The sequence below is a fragment of the Mus caroli genome, unplaced genomic scaffold, assembly GCF_978045245.1.
Source record: "Mus caroli unplaced genomic scaffold, Mus_caroli_1 scaffold_15, whole genome shotgun sequence".
In the NCBI taxonomy this organism is placed as follows: Eukaryota; Metazoa; Chordata; class Mammalia; order Rodentia; family Muridae; genus Mus; species Mus caroli.
The window spans coordinates 110,657,673-110,677,413 of record NW_028227270.1 but is presented as its reverse complement, the minus strand read 5'-3'; the positions used below and the strand labels follow the sequence as shown (position 1 = coordinate 110,677,413).

Below are 19,741 nucleotides of genomic sequence, written 5' to 3'. Positions count from 1 at the left end.
GCTCCAGTCCCAGTCCAAATACTCATTTTTACTACTGTCCCAACTGCTGTACTCCCTACTGACATCGGTAAGTGTGTGTGTGACGTAAACTATTTTAAGATATCCATAGTCAGCAAATACTTGTAAAAGCTTCTACAAAACTTTAAGAAATGATAAAAAATGAACATAAGCACATGACTATGAAAGTAGAGAGAAGGGTCAGGGTTGGCTACACCAAAACCAGGATCTTGAAGACTGTGTGTGGATTTTAAAAGGATGCATCTGATGACTTTGATCATGAATGGGGGAAAAATACAAAATACAGAATCTGTGATGTTATCACACACCTGAGAACAGCCTTTTGGGTGAAATACCAAGTGGGAAGAGGGTGCACACAAAAGCAGACATGATGGATCTAACTGGGAAGGGCTCTGGATTTTATGTACTATGGGAATCAAGAGTAGTCTAAGAATACAATCATATATGAACATCAGAGAAGTGACTGCTAAGCATGGGGATGAGAAGGAGAACAGAAAGGAAGGCAGAGCTCATCAGCCTAGACACATGAGCACATGAGCTGGCCAAGCCTACAGAGATCCAGGGCTCTTAGAGTGTAGCAGGAATGGGGAAGCAGGGGGTGAGGCAGGGAGCCATGCAGACAAAGCCTGGGACAGTGGAGCCGCTGGGTAAGGCACTCTGCAGGTGGACTCCAGGAGCCACAAGAAAAAGGTTGTCAAGAATAAGGCACATTGATGGTTAGTGCCACTTCAGAAAGGTGTCACTGGCACTAACCCAGTGACAGCAAGGGGCAGAGATTGGCAGGGGGACTGCAGCGCAGGAAGGAACAAGGAAAGTACTTCAGAGTAGCACATCAGACAGATGCTCAGACAGAGGGAACCATTTAACCTAGCTTGAAAAGAGATAGTGAGTGCTGTATTTTAATCCTGTCTGTACTGTAAAGGCCTGCTATATATTCCTCCCTAGCTACTAGTTAAATAACTCAGTATAGACATTAAACACACTCCTGACCCTTTCTGCCATTTCCCTTCAAATACTACAAACACTTCCCATGATCCAGACAATCTATGTGTTGACTCTCCCTCCTCAAGGCCTTCTAAACACTCTCGGCAACTTTACCCCAAATGAAGTCTGCAGTATTATAAATCACTACCCTCTCTCTAATCCATGCAAGTAAGCTGAACTCTGCCACACCGATATCCCCCTACTTGATACTGCTGTTTTATTCCTTAGTGGTTAATCGTGCTCTCAGGTACCTTGTCTTTAAATTCAGAAACATGCAAACAGACAAGCTTCTAAGGCAAAAGTAATGCCCTAAAAATCTTCCCTCTGAAAGAAGCAACTGTGACTGCAGAACTGAGATTCAGCCTGTGACTGCCCAGTGTGACATCAGGCCATAATTCTAACAGCGGTCAAGTGTGTCTACAGGTCTCTCAGGGACAAAGGTATCTGTGAAAATGGGAATAAGGATGCAGAAGTGACAGTGAGGGGAGGCACGACATAGGCAATGGTCATTCTCCTCCTCTCTAGTAATCCTGAGTGAATAGAATCTCAAAGACACATGTGGCAAAATGTCACCTACAACCTAGGTGTCACAGAATTCCACTAAGTGAGCAGTATGTGTCTACTTTACCTCCACAGGAAGCCTACGCACAAAGAGGCCTCACTGTGCAGGTCTAGGCATGTCTGAAGTGTCAGCAAGTCCAAGAAAACTCATGTCACAAGGGGTCAGAGCTTACTTTTTGACTGGGATCTGACCTTAAAGTAAGGAACACATGTAATCAACTGTGAACTCAAGTGGGACAAGGTCTCCAATCCAAAGCCCTGGAAATGCAGAGCCCCGTGCTCAGGGCAGCGGAGAAGCCCGGCCAGCAATTACTTTAGCTGTCTCTGGCAGGCAGGAGAAAGGAAAAGGTTCCTGTTTTAAGCATTCCGCCTCGCCAGCAATGCCAGTAAAGATAAGAACGATCCACAGTAAGTTCATCAGCAAGTGTTTAAGCTGTCTTCACTAGCGACTGAGAACAATTATGACCCTCTAAGACTGCTGTACCTATCTAAGGTAGACATGAACACCCTGGGAAAGGAGCAAAAGAAGGTGACCTGTGCACCTTATTTTTTCTGCAGTGTTTTAAAGCCCAGATCATTTAAAGAAACAGGAGCAGCGAGATAGGAACCACCAGGGTTCAGAAATTCAAGTCCCGCTTCTGTGACTGATTCTATTCATAGGATTCTTCATCTTTTGTGCCTGGATTTAACTCTAATGCATAACAAGTAATACCTTAAACACATGAATATTTTTTAAAATACTTGTTTAAGATGAATATTTGAGGCCAAATATTTCCAGCTTTGTTATAAGAACACCTATCCAAACTCCACAGAAGAGGTGTGTACACATCCATGCACCAACTGTCCCTTGGAAAGAGGTATGTGCGCATCCTACCGTTTCTTACATACAGTCACTGCCAGGCAAAGAGACCTGCTTTCCTAGCCATCCTCACTCATAATTCCAAAATGACTGGTCTTTATAATAAAATAATGGTTCATATGGATCTTATGATAATTACACATCAGTTCCTACAAATGCAAAATGGGTTTTGTTTTGTTTTGTTTTAATTTATTTATTCTATTTATGTGAGTACACTGTAGCTGTCTTCAGACACACCAGAAGGGGACATCAGATCCCATTACAGATGGTTGTGAGCCACCATGTGCTTGCTGGGAAATAAACTCAGAACCTGTGGAAGAGCAGCCAGTGCTCTTAAAGGCTGAGCCCTCTCCCCAGACCCAGAATGGTATTATTTACAGGTCAAACTTTACTTTAGATTATACCTTGAGGGCCTCTATTGAGAAGTCCCTTTCTATTGCTTAGACAGATACTGACCTTCTAAGCAGGTGAGGACAAGCCTCACAGCGTTACAACCACAACCACATTTCACACTGCCTGCTATGAAGGGCTCACTGACAGATGTTTCAGAGAACACAGGAGGGGGACCCGAGGGATGGCTCAGGGGTTAATAGCTCTTGTAGTGGGTACATGTGTTTAGGTATCAGCATCCACAGATCAGTTTAACTATTCAGGGAATCTGAGTCCTCTCCTGCCCTCCACAGGGGTCAGGCATACACACACTGCACATGCATACCATAGGCAAAAACTCATATACACAAATAAAGACAAGCACAACTACTTTCTAAAGTACATGATGTGAGTGAGTGACTTCTCAGTACAAAGCCCAGGGCAATCTCAGAAGAGCAGTGACAACCAGGTGGACTTTCATACACTCACAGGAAAAAAGAATAATATGCACTGTAGATGCTCAGATTCAGTAGCTAAAGCTCCCTTCATGTAAAAAGCCGCACGTCTAGTGGAATGCTGGGAATTAAAATGCCAACACCCATGGAGTCAGGTAAGAAGACTTTCTGCATGATGGGGTAGTTTGTGCTGTGGGGCAAGAGGTAAACCTAAGAAAACATAAGGCCATATTTCTGCTAATTAAAAATGTCACAAAAAGGAACTTTAGATACATGAATCTAATACAAATTCAAGAAGTGATTTCAAATCCGAATGAAGTGCTGTGGCTGAAGAGGCGAACACACTCGGGACCTGCCTGCAAATCAGGAAAATCACAGTCTACTATTTCAAATGCAAGATAAGACAAGAAGTCTGTGAGCTACAGAACGGTAAGTCAAGAGTAAATAAACCTCAAATGTGGGCCCAAACTTAAAGTCAATGAAGAAAAGCACTTCAGAGGTACAGTCCCAACTGAGGATGCTTCAATCCCATTTGGAAGGGAGAGGAAAGCAATCATGGGAGATGGGAGCACAGGGATAGGAGGCCCTGACACCTATACAGCAGAGCACTGCCTGTGAGAGAAGGCGCGCCTAACCCTAGAGAGACTTGAGGCTCCAGGGAGTGGGGAGGTCTGGTGGGGGGAGGGGGAGGTAGGGACATTCTCTTAGAGTTGGGGAAGGAGGTATGGGTTGAGGAACAGTCAGAGGGCAGACCTGATGGGGATAATAACTGGACTGTTAAAAAGAAAGGATTAAAGATAATAAAAAAATAAAAAAGAAGTAGTTGTAGTAAGGCCCACATTCAAGGATCAGCATTGTAAAGAGAAGTTGAAACAAAACAAGAATGAAAACCTCAGACATAAAATCTGAGCCTAAAGGCATGCATAGTGCAGGAGCACAGAGCAGACCACACCACTAATAGCAAAGTTGCAAAGCAGAGAAATATCACATCTAAAATAAGAAGAACAGACAAATCACAGATACAGTGCAGGAAAACAAAATCCAGCATGGAAGCATGTCAAACATAGTTGGTGTGTGAATCCCTGTGGCACTTAGGAAGTCTGCAGTCATCAGGTGAGAATGCCCCTTTTAAACGTGGTAAAGGGAAGCATCCTCTTCTGCTGGGAACCATGGATGCAGGCGCATGGCAGGGGCAGGGAAGCACAAGGATGAAACAAACTGCTTCTCAGATCTAGCACGAATGGCTATAAATATTTCAGAAGGTAGGTAAAGTTAGTTAACATGTCCCCCCTACAGTGGAACACAGCTCCATCTACACAGCTTCCCCACAGCCAGTCTCCTGGTTCATGAAATTCAGAGACTGTGATCACACTTGAGTTACCAGAGCACAATGATAGAATCCACATGAACAAGGCATAAGAACTGCAGAACAGACAGCCCAGTTCTCTTAGTAAAACACCCAACAGAGAACAACAGTAAAGAGATGGCTGTGCGATTTACACAGGACCACACAATTACATGGAGTTAGACAAGATACTTAAGGATATGCCAGGCTACAAGCCAGTAAGGTCTAATGCCAAAACACTTAATGCATGACTTTGACTTCATTTTTAACAATAGGGCTGCTCACCAGCCAGCAGAGAGCAGACAAGGTCTTAACAAGAGCTCAACTAGGGACTTGGGTAACTTAGGGTGCTTTTAAAGTTTAAAAGATACCTGTGTGTTCACACATGAATGAAGAGGATCATCTTGATTCCTGACCTAACAGAGCTCAGAGCAGTACTTTCTATCACCACCAGTGCTGCTTCCCAGCCAACCCCAAGAGTGGGACATCAAGGGAAGTAGCATCAGCCAGGAGGCAAAGGCTGGGTCAGGCATTTCCTAGGCAGTCTTCTGCTTCCATGGATTTTTTTATGAGGAGACTTACAAATTCATGACCATCTGGTAGGTAAGCAAGTTTATCTGTATTTAAGAATTATAGAGCTTAAGAAAAAAAAAAAAGAAAGGAAGGAAGGAAGGAAATAAGGCTTGGGTCATCATTCAAAGTTATATCGACGAAGAAAGACGAAAAGTCAAATCTCATAATGATCCATGATCAGAAGGAGCCGTGTACGGTCCCAATGACTGCCTCTGTGGTATTCACTAGTTTCACATACACCAAACATACACACGTAGGTGTTAAGTAGCCAACAGATATATGCACAACTGCTGCAGGCATTCGTCCTCTTCCTCCTTCATCAGCAGGTCACCCAGCCTAACCACAGTGCTCCTGAGATTCCTGGGGCACTTGGCAGGTGCCCTGAGATGCCCGAAAAAACACCACAAAGGAAAAGAAACGTAACCATTTGAGAAACTGAAACTGTTCAAATGTTCATGCTTACGAACGCTTTAAAATTTTGATACAAATAACAATATCTTATTTTTCAATTTCAATGTTTTGCTATAAAAATTTCAGGTATGGCTTTTACAAATCTCAAGTATCTTTTATTCTTTGAGATTTATTTTTAGCCCAGTGAAGGGAATTGAACCTAAGGTGTCACCTGTGAGATATGTGTGCTTTACCTCTGACCCGTGTTACATTCCCAGCCTGAGATTTTTGAAAACTATCTATATTAGTATCACCCCTATCCTGTACTTATCATCTCTCAAAATGCTTGCTTTTTAAAAACAAAATAAGCATTAAGTAATAGTTAAAGCAATGCACTCTTTATTACATCTTCTCCACATCTGGGGCCCTGTTTTCTTTCTTTAGCCACAGGAGGCAGGGCTGCTGCTGGCTTCCTGCCTGTTTCCTAGTCCTTCCCTCTCAGGCAGCCTCCTCATCTTCATATATGGGGACAACATTAAGAATGCATGAGGTGAAACACTATTACCTATTAATAACAGTTTCAAAGCACTGTGTAAGGCAGCTTTTATAAATTTCCTACTTTTCATTTTAGATACCACCTAACAGATATAAGGCAGGATAAGAATAAAAAAGTTCTATTCACATCAACAAAAACTCATGTAAGCTTTTAAAAATGTTACATTAGCTTTATTTTTAAAAAGCATCCAAAGAAATAAAACAAAATCAAATTCCTAACAAAATAAGCAAAAAAGATGTTGTTTTTCTATACTGAATCTTTGTCTACTAAGACAACTAGTTCTGGAAACTAAGGAGAAAAGGAAAGGGGAATTTTTATTATTATTATTATTAGGTATTTATTTCATTTACATTTCCAATGCTATCCCAAAAGTCCCCCACACGCTCCCACACCCACTCCCCCACTCACCCATTCCCACCTCTTGGCCCTGGCGTTCCCCCACACTGAGGCATAAAAAGTCTGCAAGACCAATGGGCCTCTCTTTCCACTGATGGCTGACCAGGCCATCCTCTGATACATATGCAGCTAGAGACACGAGCTCTGGGGTACTGGTTAGTTCACATTGTTGTTCCACCTGTAGGGTTGCAGATCCCCCCAGCTCCCTGGGTACTTCCTCTAGCTCGGAATTTTCTTTTTAAACTGAATGCGTATTCAATCTCATTTCTTCTAGTGATTATAAAGTACTCATAATATTATTTACTACATGAAGCCTGTTCATCTCCATTGAGGTAAGCCATAAGTGATAGATTTTGTTAAGACAGCCTCACTACAATAAAGCAAGTGACTAATAAGCCTTTTAAATAAAAATTTGTTAGGGCAAAAAATGTATAATTGAAAATCTACTATAAATAGAATATATTGATCTTTACTTATCTAGCACTTATTTACAAGGCTTCTTAATATACATTGTCTATAAGTGTTCCTGTTATGTTCCCTTTTCTGTAGTCTTCTACAAGGCAACAGTCACTTCATTTCCTTGTATGAACTGCATAGGAGAGAAGGCATATGAGGACTTTACAGTGATACTTTGGTTTAAATTTACTTACTTTGTAATACGATCAATGTTGGCAATCTGCTTCTGATTTCTGATAATTTCAATGGCTGCCCAAAGATGCTGGATAGCTTTTGTGTCCGCCTGTCGTCTTTTTGTTAAACGTGCCATGACCTGTTTACTTCTTTAGCTGTAGCAATATACAAAAACATAAGGCAGAAAACACAGATTACCAAGGGAACTTCCAACACGGGAGCAACAGCAGCAGCATTCCTGACCCTGGTCACTCGGAAGTGAAATGGAGTGTTGCGGCTTTCCATTTTCTACCTTTCAAGCTGCACTTCTACTTAATAAAAGCAAACATTTACTTGGTTACCTCTTAAATAATGATATTCTAAAATCCAAATGACTTAAAAACGTATTTCCAAGGAGTGTACCTCATACCAATGTCAATCAATCAATCAATAAATAAATAAATGCAGGCATTTAATGTTTACTCTAAAACTCATAAAGATTTCAGTTTTAAGTATTACATTGTGTGAAAATCAAACAATACAAAATGGAATTTATATGTCCTAATTGTTTGGTTTTTATAAACATGTCTTTAGAGAATTCAATTTTATATACATATGAAAACAATGTTTAAAAAAACAAGCATTAGCCAGACATGGTAATGGTATATGGTACTGCACACCTGCAGTCCAGCAAGAAACAAACACACAGTGAACAGAGAATCCAGGTCATTCTGAGGTAAAATATGAAAGGCCAAGGGCTAGGATACCAGATCACAAACTATCAGTAATGATACAGCTGCCAGAATAGGGGTTCATTTCAGAGCTAATAATTATTATTAAGAAATAACAGTATTATTCAAATTTTGGTATCTGAACAGGGTGAAGGAGACAGCTGTCAAGTCTTTAGATACCCTTACAACTATCTCCAGGCAAGAAAGAATGGACTACAGTTCAGTGTCTGGTAGGTGACAATATTAATGAAGACCTATTGAATCTCCAATTCATCTTCACAGTGAGCCCAATGAAACAGGCAACTCGCACATCTGTGTGCTAGGCCCTTAGTGAAATGCAAAACGGCAGGTGCTGCAGCATCTCCAGCTGCTGCGCCCGTCAAGGACACAGCAAGTGTGGAACTTGTTTTGACACTTCACTGTACTCCCTGACTCCAGAGAAGCTGCTAGACCTCCATGTCTCTTTCTCCATCCTTGCTCACAGCCTCCTTCTCTGACCAACTTGAGTGAGACCTGCAGTTGGCACCTGAGCTCATCTTAACCAGAGTCACGGGATATGGTGGCGTCCAGCATTATGTAGCCAGGAGAGAGAGAGTGTGCAGTGAAAAAGACTGAGGGGGTTTCTGAAGGGCGCACTTTCTCCATGGCTACTTTTAAAACAATGTTGGTCTGGGGAGGTAGCTCAGTCTTTTAGAATTCTTCATGCATACATGCAGACCTTAGTTCAAATTTTCAGCACCATGGAAAGAGCAGGTATAGCCCAGCGAGCCTATGACTCCTAGCACTTGGCAGGAGGAGGGACAGAAGCAAGGAAATGGCTGAGCCTTGCTGACCATCAGGTTCTCTATGGAAACTGTTTCAAGGAGTAAGACAGAGAATGAAAGTACAACACTTGTTAGCCTCTAGTCTCCCAGCACACCACACACATGCACGCTTGCACATGCACACACTCAAGAAATGCTGGTGTTCAAGTTTTAAAGGAAAATTATTTTGTTTTAAATAAATGTAGACCTATAACTAACCAATTTAAGAAAAAAAAAAAAAGAAAACCGTAGCTTATGATGCTTCTATTCAGAGTGCAGACACCTCAGTTTTAGTGTGCTTGTTCAGGAGTGCCAGCTTAAGGATGCCATGGGAGGAAAGTGCAGGAGCCACAGTGAGATGCATCAGCACAGATCCACCCAGTCCTGCTTCCTTTAGACAGAAGCACAAGCCCAGCTGTCTCAGCTGCTTATAGCATGCAATGACAGTGTCTGCCTTGTTCCTACTGCTGTGCTAGCCAGGAGACATTTGAAATGGCAATCTTGGCCGGAAAACAAAACTGATAGGGGAAATATAACGTGGACCGACCATGCAAGACCATATATAACAACCACAAAAGTAGTCCAGAACTCTAGTGAGAATCCAGAAAAGGGTCATACTGCTTCTAGATGGGTAAAATTTAGGCAGAAATAAATTGAAAACTGCAAAACTATAAGAAATATGAGAAAAATAAGCACCAATATTTCTCTCTCTCTTTCTCTCTCTCTCTCTCTCTCTCTTTGGTTTTTCTTTTTTTTTTTTCTTTTTTTTTTTTTTGGTTTTTCAAGACAGGGTTTCTCTTTATAGCTCTGGCTGTCCTGGAACTCACTTTGTAGACCAGGCTGGCCTCGAACTCAGAAAAACACCTGCCTCTGCCTCCCGAGTGCTGGATTAAAGGCGTACACTACCACGCCCGGCAATTTCTCTTATTTTTAAGTGATTGTTTAAAGCAAAAAGAAAAATAAGTAATAGATGTCCCTGTGTTTATAATATATACAGAGGTAGGGTATATCATGACCATAACACAAAGGAAGGGGAAGAGGACTACATATGAAACAGTATCAGACTCAATTAAGGGGGCCTTTGGTAAAATCAGGATGAACATTATATTCTATACACTAGGAGGATAATAATAGTTAACATATTATTTATTTTAAAAAACATAGTATGAGCTGGACCTGGCAGCACAGCCCTGAAATCCCAGCTTCTCAGAGGCAGAAGGGGGTGGAGCACCACAAACTCATGGGCTGGGTGGGCCTCAAAGTTAAAGGCAGCCCAGGCAACCTGGAGAGACAGTGTCTCAATAATTAATCACATCTACAGGAAAACTAACAAAGTAACTTTTAAGAATACAGAGATAATAAATATAAGTATTACTACATAACAACCATGTGAATATAATGGGAACTAAATAGCAGAAATGCCTAGTGATGTCATACATTCCCAGAAAGTAATAAAACCAAGACCAAAGAATGAAGCAGCCTTCATCTCAGGAAAGCAGATGTAAAGATGAAATCAGGTCCTTCTGAGAGCTATGTGAACCACGTGACAGTCAGCAGACATGCTGTCACTCACGTCACACCAGATCTGAAGACAGTCACTGCTTACTTATGGGAGTCAGAGTGGAACACTGCCAGAAGAGTGGCAGGTGAAGTACGTGGCACAGCTTGAAAATGCCAAAACGAGAGCCTATTACATGCCTATTAAGACAGTATTTCACTAAAGTACAACTATCCAGTTATCTCTAAGTAAAGAGAAATCTCAAAAGCTAACATGGAACTGGGCCTACGCCCAGCCCCTTGTGGACCCTCGGCAGTCTCCATGCTGAGCTGCCCTTTCTTAGGAGATCACATTCACTCATTCACCCTCTGGGTTCTACTTGTATACTGGCCACTCTCTTGTACTGTGGGCAAACAGCAATGGCAGAAAAGTCAAAGACTCCAATCTAGTAGGAACCATTAACATGACTTGATCCAAGAAATAATGACAACTGGGCATTGGTAACAAAAAGAAAACATCCTAGCAAATTGGTCTCTTGGGCCAACTTGTATAAAAGCTGGTACCACTCAAGGTCTGTGCTGATGTGGTAAAGCCAACATGAATTCAAAAGAATGAATAAAAGTTATTTAACTAAGAAAGGGTTTGTCTCATTTACTTTTATATACAATGTTTTTCTAGGTACCCAGCAGAGTTTCAAACATGCTAACCTTGCCATATAAAAATATTAAATTCAGATTTTCCAGGTATGTTATGAGACCCCAGAGAAAACCTTCATTTCAAAGAGAAAGGTCAGGAAATGTGCAGAAAACACTGACAGTCTTTAACCCTTTATCTGCTCCAACATACATGAGGAATGTAATATACTCCTCTCAGTAAAAGTTACATGGGAAACAATCTTCAAGAAACCTGTAGCTTAAAATGTAAGCAGAACACTTCAAGTAATTTGTTTATTAGTGATTTTACTTTGTGATTATATATTCACATCATCCTCTCACTTATATATTAATTCTTGATTTTGGTTTTAGGTTTTCTTGTTTTTTTTGGGAACAGGGTCTTACTCAGGGTGGCCTTGGACTCACTATGTAGTCAAGTATGGCATTAAACTTTTTGTCTTCCTACCTCCATCTCCTTAGACCTGGGATTACAGTCACATACCACTGTGCTCACTTAGTGTTTTTTTAAAATGTATTTTTACTCATAAAATACTTCTTCTTTGCCTTTTAATAGGCATTATATGAAATGATGCAGAAATTTAGGCATATGTTTTCTTATAATTACTTTTTGGTAAATACTTCTATACTCAGACCAGAAAAAAAAATGTAAACACTTTTGTTGAAGTTTTAGGTTGATAACAGAATTTCCATATACTGCCCGTCCCCACAGGCACCAGTGCCATCAGCACCTTACCAGGATGGTGAGACTTGCTATAATTGGTGAATCTATACTGACATCACTGCCAAACTAAGTCCACAGTTTAAGGTTTCATGCATTCTATGGGTCTTGGCATATGTTTAATGACAAGCAAGCACAATTGTAACATTGTACACTATAATCTTAATGGCTTAAGTTCTCCATGCCTCATCTAGTCTTGCTGCCTCCTCTTCTAACCTCTGGGAACCACCATTTTAGTGGTCCCACAATTCCGCCTTTTCCAGAATGACATGCAGGTGGAGTCACACTGCCTTCCTTTCATATCTTGATAGCTTCTGCCAACACTAAATACTACCCCAGTGGCTATATGCAAGTTTTTCTATCCACTTATCTCCTAAGGGTACAATGGTTTCATACACGTTTCATCTACTATGGATAAAACATCTAAAAAAATCTATATGTAGATTTGTGTGCAGATAAAATTTTTGGCTCTTTTGAGTAAATAGCAAAGGGTATGAAGATTGAATTTTGTAAAAGTATTTTCAGTTTGGTAAAAAATCAAAAGCTCTGCTAGACTGTCCTCCAAAATATCAGAGTCATCATGCATTTTTTCCAGCAAGGCCTAGAAGCTCTAGGATTCAGACAACAGACATGCAGTGATGCTGGTGTCTTGACTTGCTATTTCCTAATAGCATTTGTTAAACATATGTTCATGTTTCAAGTCTGTCACATTTCCTGTCTGCTATAGTCAGGTGTCCATCCAGGGATTTGACCCACTTCTTAACTGGGTTAAGACTTTATTATTGACTTTAAGTTTCATTTTTACATCATTGCATCTGAGGGATACAGATGCATATGTGTGTGTGTGTGTGTGTATGCACATGAAAGTCAAAGAACAACCTTGGTTCCGCTCCACAGGAGCACTAAGCAGCAGCTGCTGCTGCTTCTTCTTCTTCTTCTTCTTCTTCTTCTTCTTCTTCTTCTTCTTCTTCTTCTTCTTCTTCTTCTTCTTCTTCTTCTTCTTCTTTTTGAGAACTCATCTCTCACTGACTTGACCAAGGTTAGGCTGGCTGGCCACTGAGCCACCTCCCCAGCACACACTACCACAGCTGGATTCTGGGAATGAAACTCATATTCTGGAGTACTTTACTTATTATAGTGACAATTTAGGAATTTTTGTTCCTTTAAAAACACAGAAACAGTATAAGAATGTGTTTTCATTTTAATTTCAGGTATAGGGATTTGGGGCTGCTTCAGACTATCTGCAGTAACTGACCATGGTTTTGCCAGATGCAGATAGTTTCTGCAATTGTGTGCCATTTGGAATTCTGGGAACTTTCCAGAGGGTATATAAATGCTAGAACCTGGAGATGTGGGCTTAGTTGAGGTTTGTTAGTATTTGTGATCAAAGAACAAAAGGAAAGAATTTAGACTCAGGGATCTCTATTTCTCTCTCCCCCCTCCATCCCTCTTTCCTATCTAGTGATAAAGGGTGAAATGGGGTAGGGTGGGGGAGGGCAGTAAGGGTGGGGGGGAAGAACCACAAAGTAGCAGAGATCAACTACAACTTATGACTAGGCTATGTGCCCAGCCCCTTTGTGCATGTGATTAAAATCACAAAGGCATCTTTTGGAAACATTTTATCCTAACGTGTAGTGTTATGTTCTTATTCTCTGTATGTCAGTCAAAGAAAACCTCTGGCATTTTAACCACGTCCTGCTTATCAATTCTCTTTCATTGGAAGTGCTTTTGGTGCTGTATCAACACAGGAGGACAGAGGTTCTGTTGTCTTTAGTAGTCCTATATTTAGCATTGAGATCTATGATCCGTTTTCAATTAATTTTAATTAATGTCATTTAAATTCACTTTTATAATCAAAGGTTCATCTATTCCAGCATAGCCTTGACTCCTTGGGGAGTGTTCAGGTCTATTTTTTTTGGTTCTCTATTCTATCCCATTGTCAGTTCTTTTGCCAATGCTACATCATACTGATTGCAACATTTTCACACTAAGATTCTAGGTGGCAACTATCTTTTTTTTACTTTGTTCTTTTGAATCTTTTGCCTTTCCACATAAATTTCAGAATCAGTTTGTTGATATCCATGTAATAAGTGGCTCAGATTTTAACTGATGCTGTATTAAATCTACAGATCAATATGGAAGGAGGGACATTAGCCTTCCTAGCTATGAATTATCTTTACATTAATTATCTAGTATTAGAATGTGGTAGTCTTCTTCATATAGTTGTCATCTCCTCCTCTTTTTTTTTTCTGTTTTTTGTTTTGTTTTGTTTTGTTTTTGAGACAGTATAGCCCTAGCTGTCCTGTAACTCACTTTGTGGACCAGGTTCACCTCAAACACCGATCCATCTGCCTCTGCCTCCCAAGTGCTGGGATCAAAGGTGTGCACCACCATGCCTGGCTCTTGTTAAATTTCTATCTAAACATCTCATTTTTGGCATATTAATATAAACAACAACATGTTTTTACATTAAATTATACTTGTTCATTGCTGGTACATAAGTACTTTTTATACATTAATCTTGTATCTTGATCTTACTAAGGTATTTCCTCCATGCCTTCTTTCAAGACACTTTGCTGTGTTTTGGAGCTCCATCCCTTGGTGTGGGTCTTGTAGCACATTCCCTCTTAGTGGTTCCTTGGACTTCAGTGTCTAACATTTGGTAAAACTCTCCAGGAAGTGTTACCTCAAGTACTGTTTCAAGTTCTTTTTCTTTCCCATGTTACCATCTCACATGGATTACACTTCCTGTAGGTGCCCATGCTCCTGAAGGCTCTAGTTTAGTTTACAGCTACCAGTGCCATCTTTTTCATATGCTTTTCAGTTTAAAAATTCTTCCATTTCCTAAAGCTCAGAGGTTATTTCCTCAGCCCTGCCCTATACTGAGCTCTTCAGAGGTATTATGTTACACTGCTTGTCTCTAGTACTTTTTTGTCTTAGAACATGTGACTCTGCTTACATCATCCACTCAGTACTATGTGCTGCACACATTTTGCCCTCAGCATTTTAACTGTCATATTCAACAATGCACCGACTATTATCTAACATTCTTGTTACATTGGCTATGGAGCTGATGCTTGCTTAGTCACTTCAAACTATACTTCTGCCTTCTCTTAACTTTTATGGCTTTTTGTTTTCCCTGGGGGGAAAAATGAGTATAGTGTAGTGAGCAGACAGAGTCATGGGAGACAGGCCTTTACTATGCAGCTGAAGAGGCAGGGAAGGGGGCATGTTCAGTCCTAGGACCTCTGCTAAGTCTGTGTCACTGGACTGTCAGTGCCACCAGCACTGCAGGTTCTCTCCCCTCACATGACACAAGGTATAAGAATGACATGAAGCAGGCGATTCTCTTCCTCCAGGTTGGCTCTGGTAAAATACAGCTGGTAAGGCTCACTTGGAAGAGCCTAAATTCTGAAAAGAGGGGAAGAAGTCAGGGGGATGGGGGAGGTCAGGGGTGAAGGGATGGTGGGGAAGCTGTAATATATGAGATGTGATATATGAGATAATAAGTTATCAATAATAATAAAAGAATGTAGCACCGTGGCACATTTGATAACTTCTCTTTCCTCCTGTCCTGCTCTACCCAAAGTACAGGGAATTTCTCTCTGATACTCAGTGTGAGAGCCTGGTTGAGATAAAACTCAGACACATAAGGAAGCCATTTTCTGGGTTCCCCTGGAGTTTACACACTCCTAGTTGCCCACACTTAACACTCTGGCCGTCTGTCAGCCCTACTTGGGCTTTTGTTCCCACCCGAGTCCTGCTCACAGCTTCAGCTCTAGGAAGGCTTAGATTTTCTACCTGCCGATCCCAATTTCCTAAGTCTGCTCCTGTGGCTTCACTTCTCTCAAAGATCTAAAAACATTTTTTTTTTTTACCTTTTGTTCTGTTTTTGTTGTTGTTGTTTTGTTTTGTTTTGTTTTGTTTTGCTAGTTATCAACATTAGAATAATGCCGATGCCAACTAGGAACAGTGGAATTTTTTTCTGAATACAACGGTAAATGAAACAATATGTTTTACCAAGGAGGAAGCCAAGTGAATTAGTATGCTTTGCTGAAGTTTCTCTGTTCTACAACAAAATGTGATATATGTATAATATGTGTTAAATTGTTTGGAATACTGAAGTTAGTTTCTTGATCTTGTTTAGCCTGTTTTAGTGTCTCACAACTGTCATTAAAACTTGTATGCAAGCTACATGTATGAAATGATAATCCCATTGTCAATTTCTATCGAGTTATTTTACATGTACTAGTTGCCCAGTAATATCAGCCTTGAAGTTTTTACTTATTTTAGTTTTTAGATTTTCTAAGTTGGGGGCCTTGCTAGCCTACCCTCCGGTGGCGGGGGGATTAGCTAGAGCTAATGATCCTCCTGCCTCAGCCTCCCACATGATACCATGCCAAGTGTGTACCATCACCCTGGCTTATCAGCTTCTAAAGCACACCTGTTTTAAGCTTTCACTACGTCTTTGATAACCTTTACCATGAAATAATAAAAATAAATGCTTCCCGAATAAACAGTCCCTCCACAGTTAATTAATTTTAATGTATTAAAATGAACCTTTGGCTGCCAAGAGCTAGGTGTGAGGGGATGGAGAGCTACTAGTTAGTGAGTTGTGGGTGGGTGTCATCGAGGGCAGTGTGCAGCACTAGAGATACCTTTGCACTGAACTATATGCTTAAAATGATTAAGATGGCAAATTTTATGTTAAGTCTATTTTACCTCTACTTTTTTATTTGAAAAAAAAGTGACAAAGAATAAAGTTAGTTCAAAATAATGATAAGGTTGGTTACCATGTCTTAAAAGGACTGAATCTCAAATACTCCACCAAGATCTTCTAAAACAAGCAGATGATCATTTCACTTGTGCAAGCATCTGGTTGGGGCGGGGAGAATTCAGAGTGGATGCCCTGCTATGTGTCTGTACATTAGATTGAAACATACAAGTCTTTCCAAGTTGGTTTTTCAAGATAGGCTCTCTGTGTACCCAGGCTGTCCTGTAGAACAAGCTGGCCTCAGACTCAGAGATCTGCCTGCCTCTGCTGCACCAGTGCTGGGTTGAGTTTACGTGCCTGCACAGCTAAATGGTTCACTTTAACAACATTAGCTGTTTCCATTGCTAGTAGCACAACAGCCAAGCTAGGTGAGTTACTAGAAGTCTGTTTTGGCTCCCTGTCCTGGTCTAAACAGAGGGCCTCATCAGTGCTGAGCATCATAGGATGATGGGACTCACACACGTGAGGTCTTCTCTTATAAAGCCACCAGGATTTAATCAAAGGGCCCAACTCTGATCATTTCCCACAAGCTCCACTTCCAAAAAGTTAAGTTTCTCCTTTTTAAAGATAAATAGCACGTTCCAAAATAAATTCCAGAGGGTAAAATCCATATCTGATTTTCAAACCACAGCAACTTATATGTGCAAAGGATGTGTCAAGACTAAAAGACTAGTTTGTAAAAATGAAATGACAAGTTAAAAAAGTAACAACTTGTTTTTACTGGTTTTTATAAACCATAAGCCATTTAACTTACAAATATGAAATGGTTAGCTTAGTGTGGGGTGTTTGTAGCAAAGGTATTTCACAAGTGGAATCTCGGTGTGTGACCTGCATCTGGCTTAATTCACTTATTATCATGTTTCCCAGTCTATCTATTCTAGGATTATCAAATGTTCAGGTCTTCTCACCCCTGCACAGTATCCCCTGAATACAGGTGTGACACTTTGTTCATCCAGCAATTCATGGATAGACACAGAGGTCTCTAATGTCTAGCTGACCACAACACTGTCAGAAGTATATGCGTTCAACTCCTTTGGGGATGTACCCAGAAAAGGAACTGCTAAATCTCACAGTACATCTGTTTAACCTTAGCAACAATTAGAAAAGTGATTTCTATAGTAGCCAAACCACGACACCCTGGCCAGCAATGTAAGCTGTCCAATTTCTCCAAATAATTACAAACACTATTTTTAATTTAATTTTTAATTGACTTTTTCTTATTTTTAAATCATAGCCATTTGTGTGGGTGTAAAATAGGCTATGGCTATGGTTATGATTTATCTATTTCCATAATAACCAGTAATACTGAGCATCTTCTTATGTTTTACTGGATTTTTGCCTTCATTTTCTTGAGAGAAACATCCTTCAAGTTCTTTGTCCGCTTTGTCATTTAGCTGGTGCACGGGAGCTTTACGGAGTCGAGGTATTAGCCCCTCTGTGGAGATATACGTGTCCCAGTTTCCTCCTGCGTTCACCATTTATTTTTATCAGTTATGACTTCTTGTCTCTCTCTTGCTCCCTCCCCACCACTCTAAGACAGGGTCTCAAGATGTAACCCAGAGTTGGTCTTATAATTTTCAGTCTTCCTGTCTCAATTTCCCATCAGCTAAGATTACAAGTATACACCACACCTAACTCTTTGCTTGTTTTTTAAAGTGATGCCCTTTGATGCACAGAAAGGTTTTAATTTTGCAGGAACAGAATTTACTTCTTTAGTTGGTCATACATTGGTGTCTTATCTAGGAATTTACTAAAGAATCAAAAGTAAAAAATTAATTTATCAATTCTCTTAAGAGTTTCCATATTGTGGTTCTTTTACAAACAAGAATGCTAATGAAATGTCAAAAACAATGCTGTGTTTACATTGTTTGAAATTAAAGTTGATGTGATTGTTAACAAAGTTAAAAAATTTACAGCGAGAAACAACGCAGCAAGTGTGATCTGGTCTCTGAGCAGCGTGCTCTGGAAATACAGCATCTGAGAAGGAAGGCAGTGTGGCCAGGCCGAGGCGCAGGCAGACAGCAAGGCTCCAGGTTAAGGTACAGGTTAAGGCAAGTGGGCTCCGAGGACTGACACCACACTTCCAGGGCCTACCTTCTACTGCTGAGGAGCAGCTGGATTCTGCCTACATGTCCAAGCCACCTAGACAATCAACTGGGAGGTGACAAGAGACACTTAGAGCCATCCAAAATACCATACAACTTCATGATCTATGTAAAGATCATAGCAAAGATAAACTAATAAACCGTGGAAAAGGAAAACTGAGATCTTGTCTTGTCCAGACAAGAGTCTGAAAAATGGAACCATCGAGCAATAGAAAATGTAAAAAAAGCCCTGTAATGTCAAAGCAGGCAGGGGAGATTCCTGTCACTCAAAATCCTAAAGCAGAGAAACTAGGGAAGGGTGGAACAATCTGACCAGAACTGTGATCCATCAGCACCATAAATTAAGCATAAAACCTAAAAGTTAAAATAGAAAAAAATACTAGTACCAAAATCAAACTCTGACGTGTTCAAAATACATCATACATAAAGCAAAAGAGTTATCTAAATGGCAAGCTGAATAAGTTAGCAGATAAGAAACATTGTCACTTGCACCACAAATGAAAGGCTAGGATCTCTAATAGTTAATGGAGCTCTACATTTTTCTTAAATTAAAAAAGAAAAGAAAGTAAAGAAAAAAATGAGCAAAACACAACAAAAGGAAGAAAGCAGAAAAATCCTACAAAGGCTGTATAAACTTATGGGGAGCGACCTGATTCCCTTATAACTAGAGAAGTGAAATTTTAAACTACTTAATGGACCATTGTTAAGTATGAGGCTAGTGAAACTGGTATCTGGCAATGTTCTGGTGTCAAGACTACAGGAAAACAGGCTTCTCTACATTAAAAATCACAGCATGAGTGGAAGGGAATGTGGCAGAAACCAGCACAAACACACATGTACCTACTCTGAGCCATCACTGTCATGGGTAAAACCATCTACACTGCCACTTGTACAGCATCAGCTGAACAGTTTAGGGCAGCAATAATGAAATAAAATCAGCCAAAAAGAACAATGAGAGGTCACTTTGCTATCTCACTTGATCAAAGCTATTAACAAAGTACTTTTGAAAGATGATTGCTGAGTATTAAATATGCCTCTCCTTCATTTCTCTGACACTTTGCTATTAGCTGGACATGGTGGCACACACCTTTAATCCCAGCGGAGGATCTATCTCTGATTCTGAAGCCAGCCTGGTCTACATAGTAAGCTCCAGGATAGCTAGTGACCCTACACACACACACACTTGTCTGTTTTTGTTATTATTAACTTTAAAAACCACTACAGTAATGGTGTTAGGAATACAGCTGGGGTGGTGAAGACACAAGCTTGAAGACTCGAGTTTGATTCCCAGAACCTATGTAAAAGGCTGGGCACAGTGGTACA

General features: G+C 40.4%; 1 protein-coding gene across 7 annotated transcripts in view; it reads right to left on the bottom strand.

Moving 5' to 3' along the window:
* The window catches only part of Zmynd11 (zinc finger MYND-type containing 11), a 75,918-nt gene that overhangs the window by 40,415 nt on the left and 15,762 nt on the right, over positions 1-19,741 (bottom strand). For all 7 annotated transcript variants that reach the window (XM_021180012.3, XM_021180011.3, XM_029485001.2 and 4 more), the window contains exon 2: positions 7,157-7,291. In XM_021180012.3, coding sequence (XP_021035671.1) covers positions 7,157-7,272 — 116 coding nt within the window. In that variant the 5' untranslated portion in view covers positions 7,273-7,291. The remainder of the gene's footprint in view (positions 1-7,156; positions 7,292-19,741) is intronic.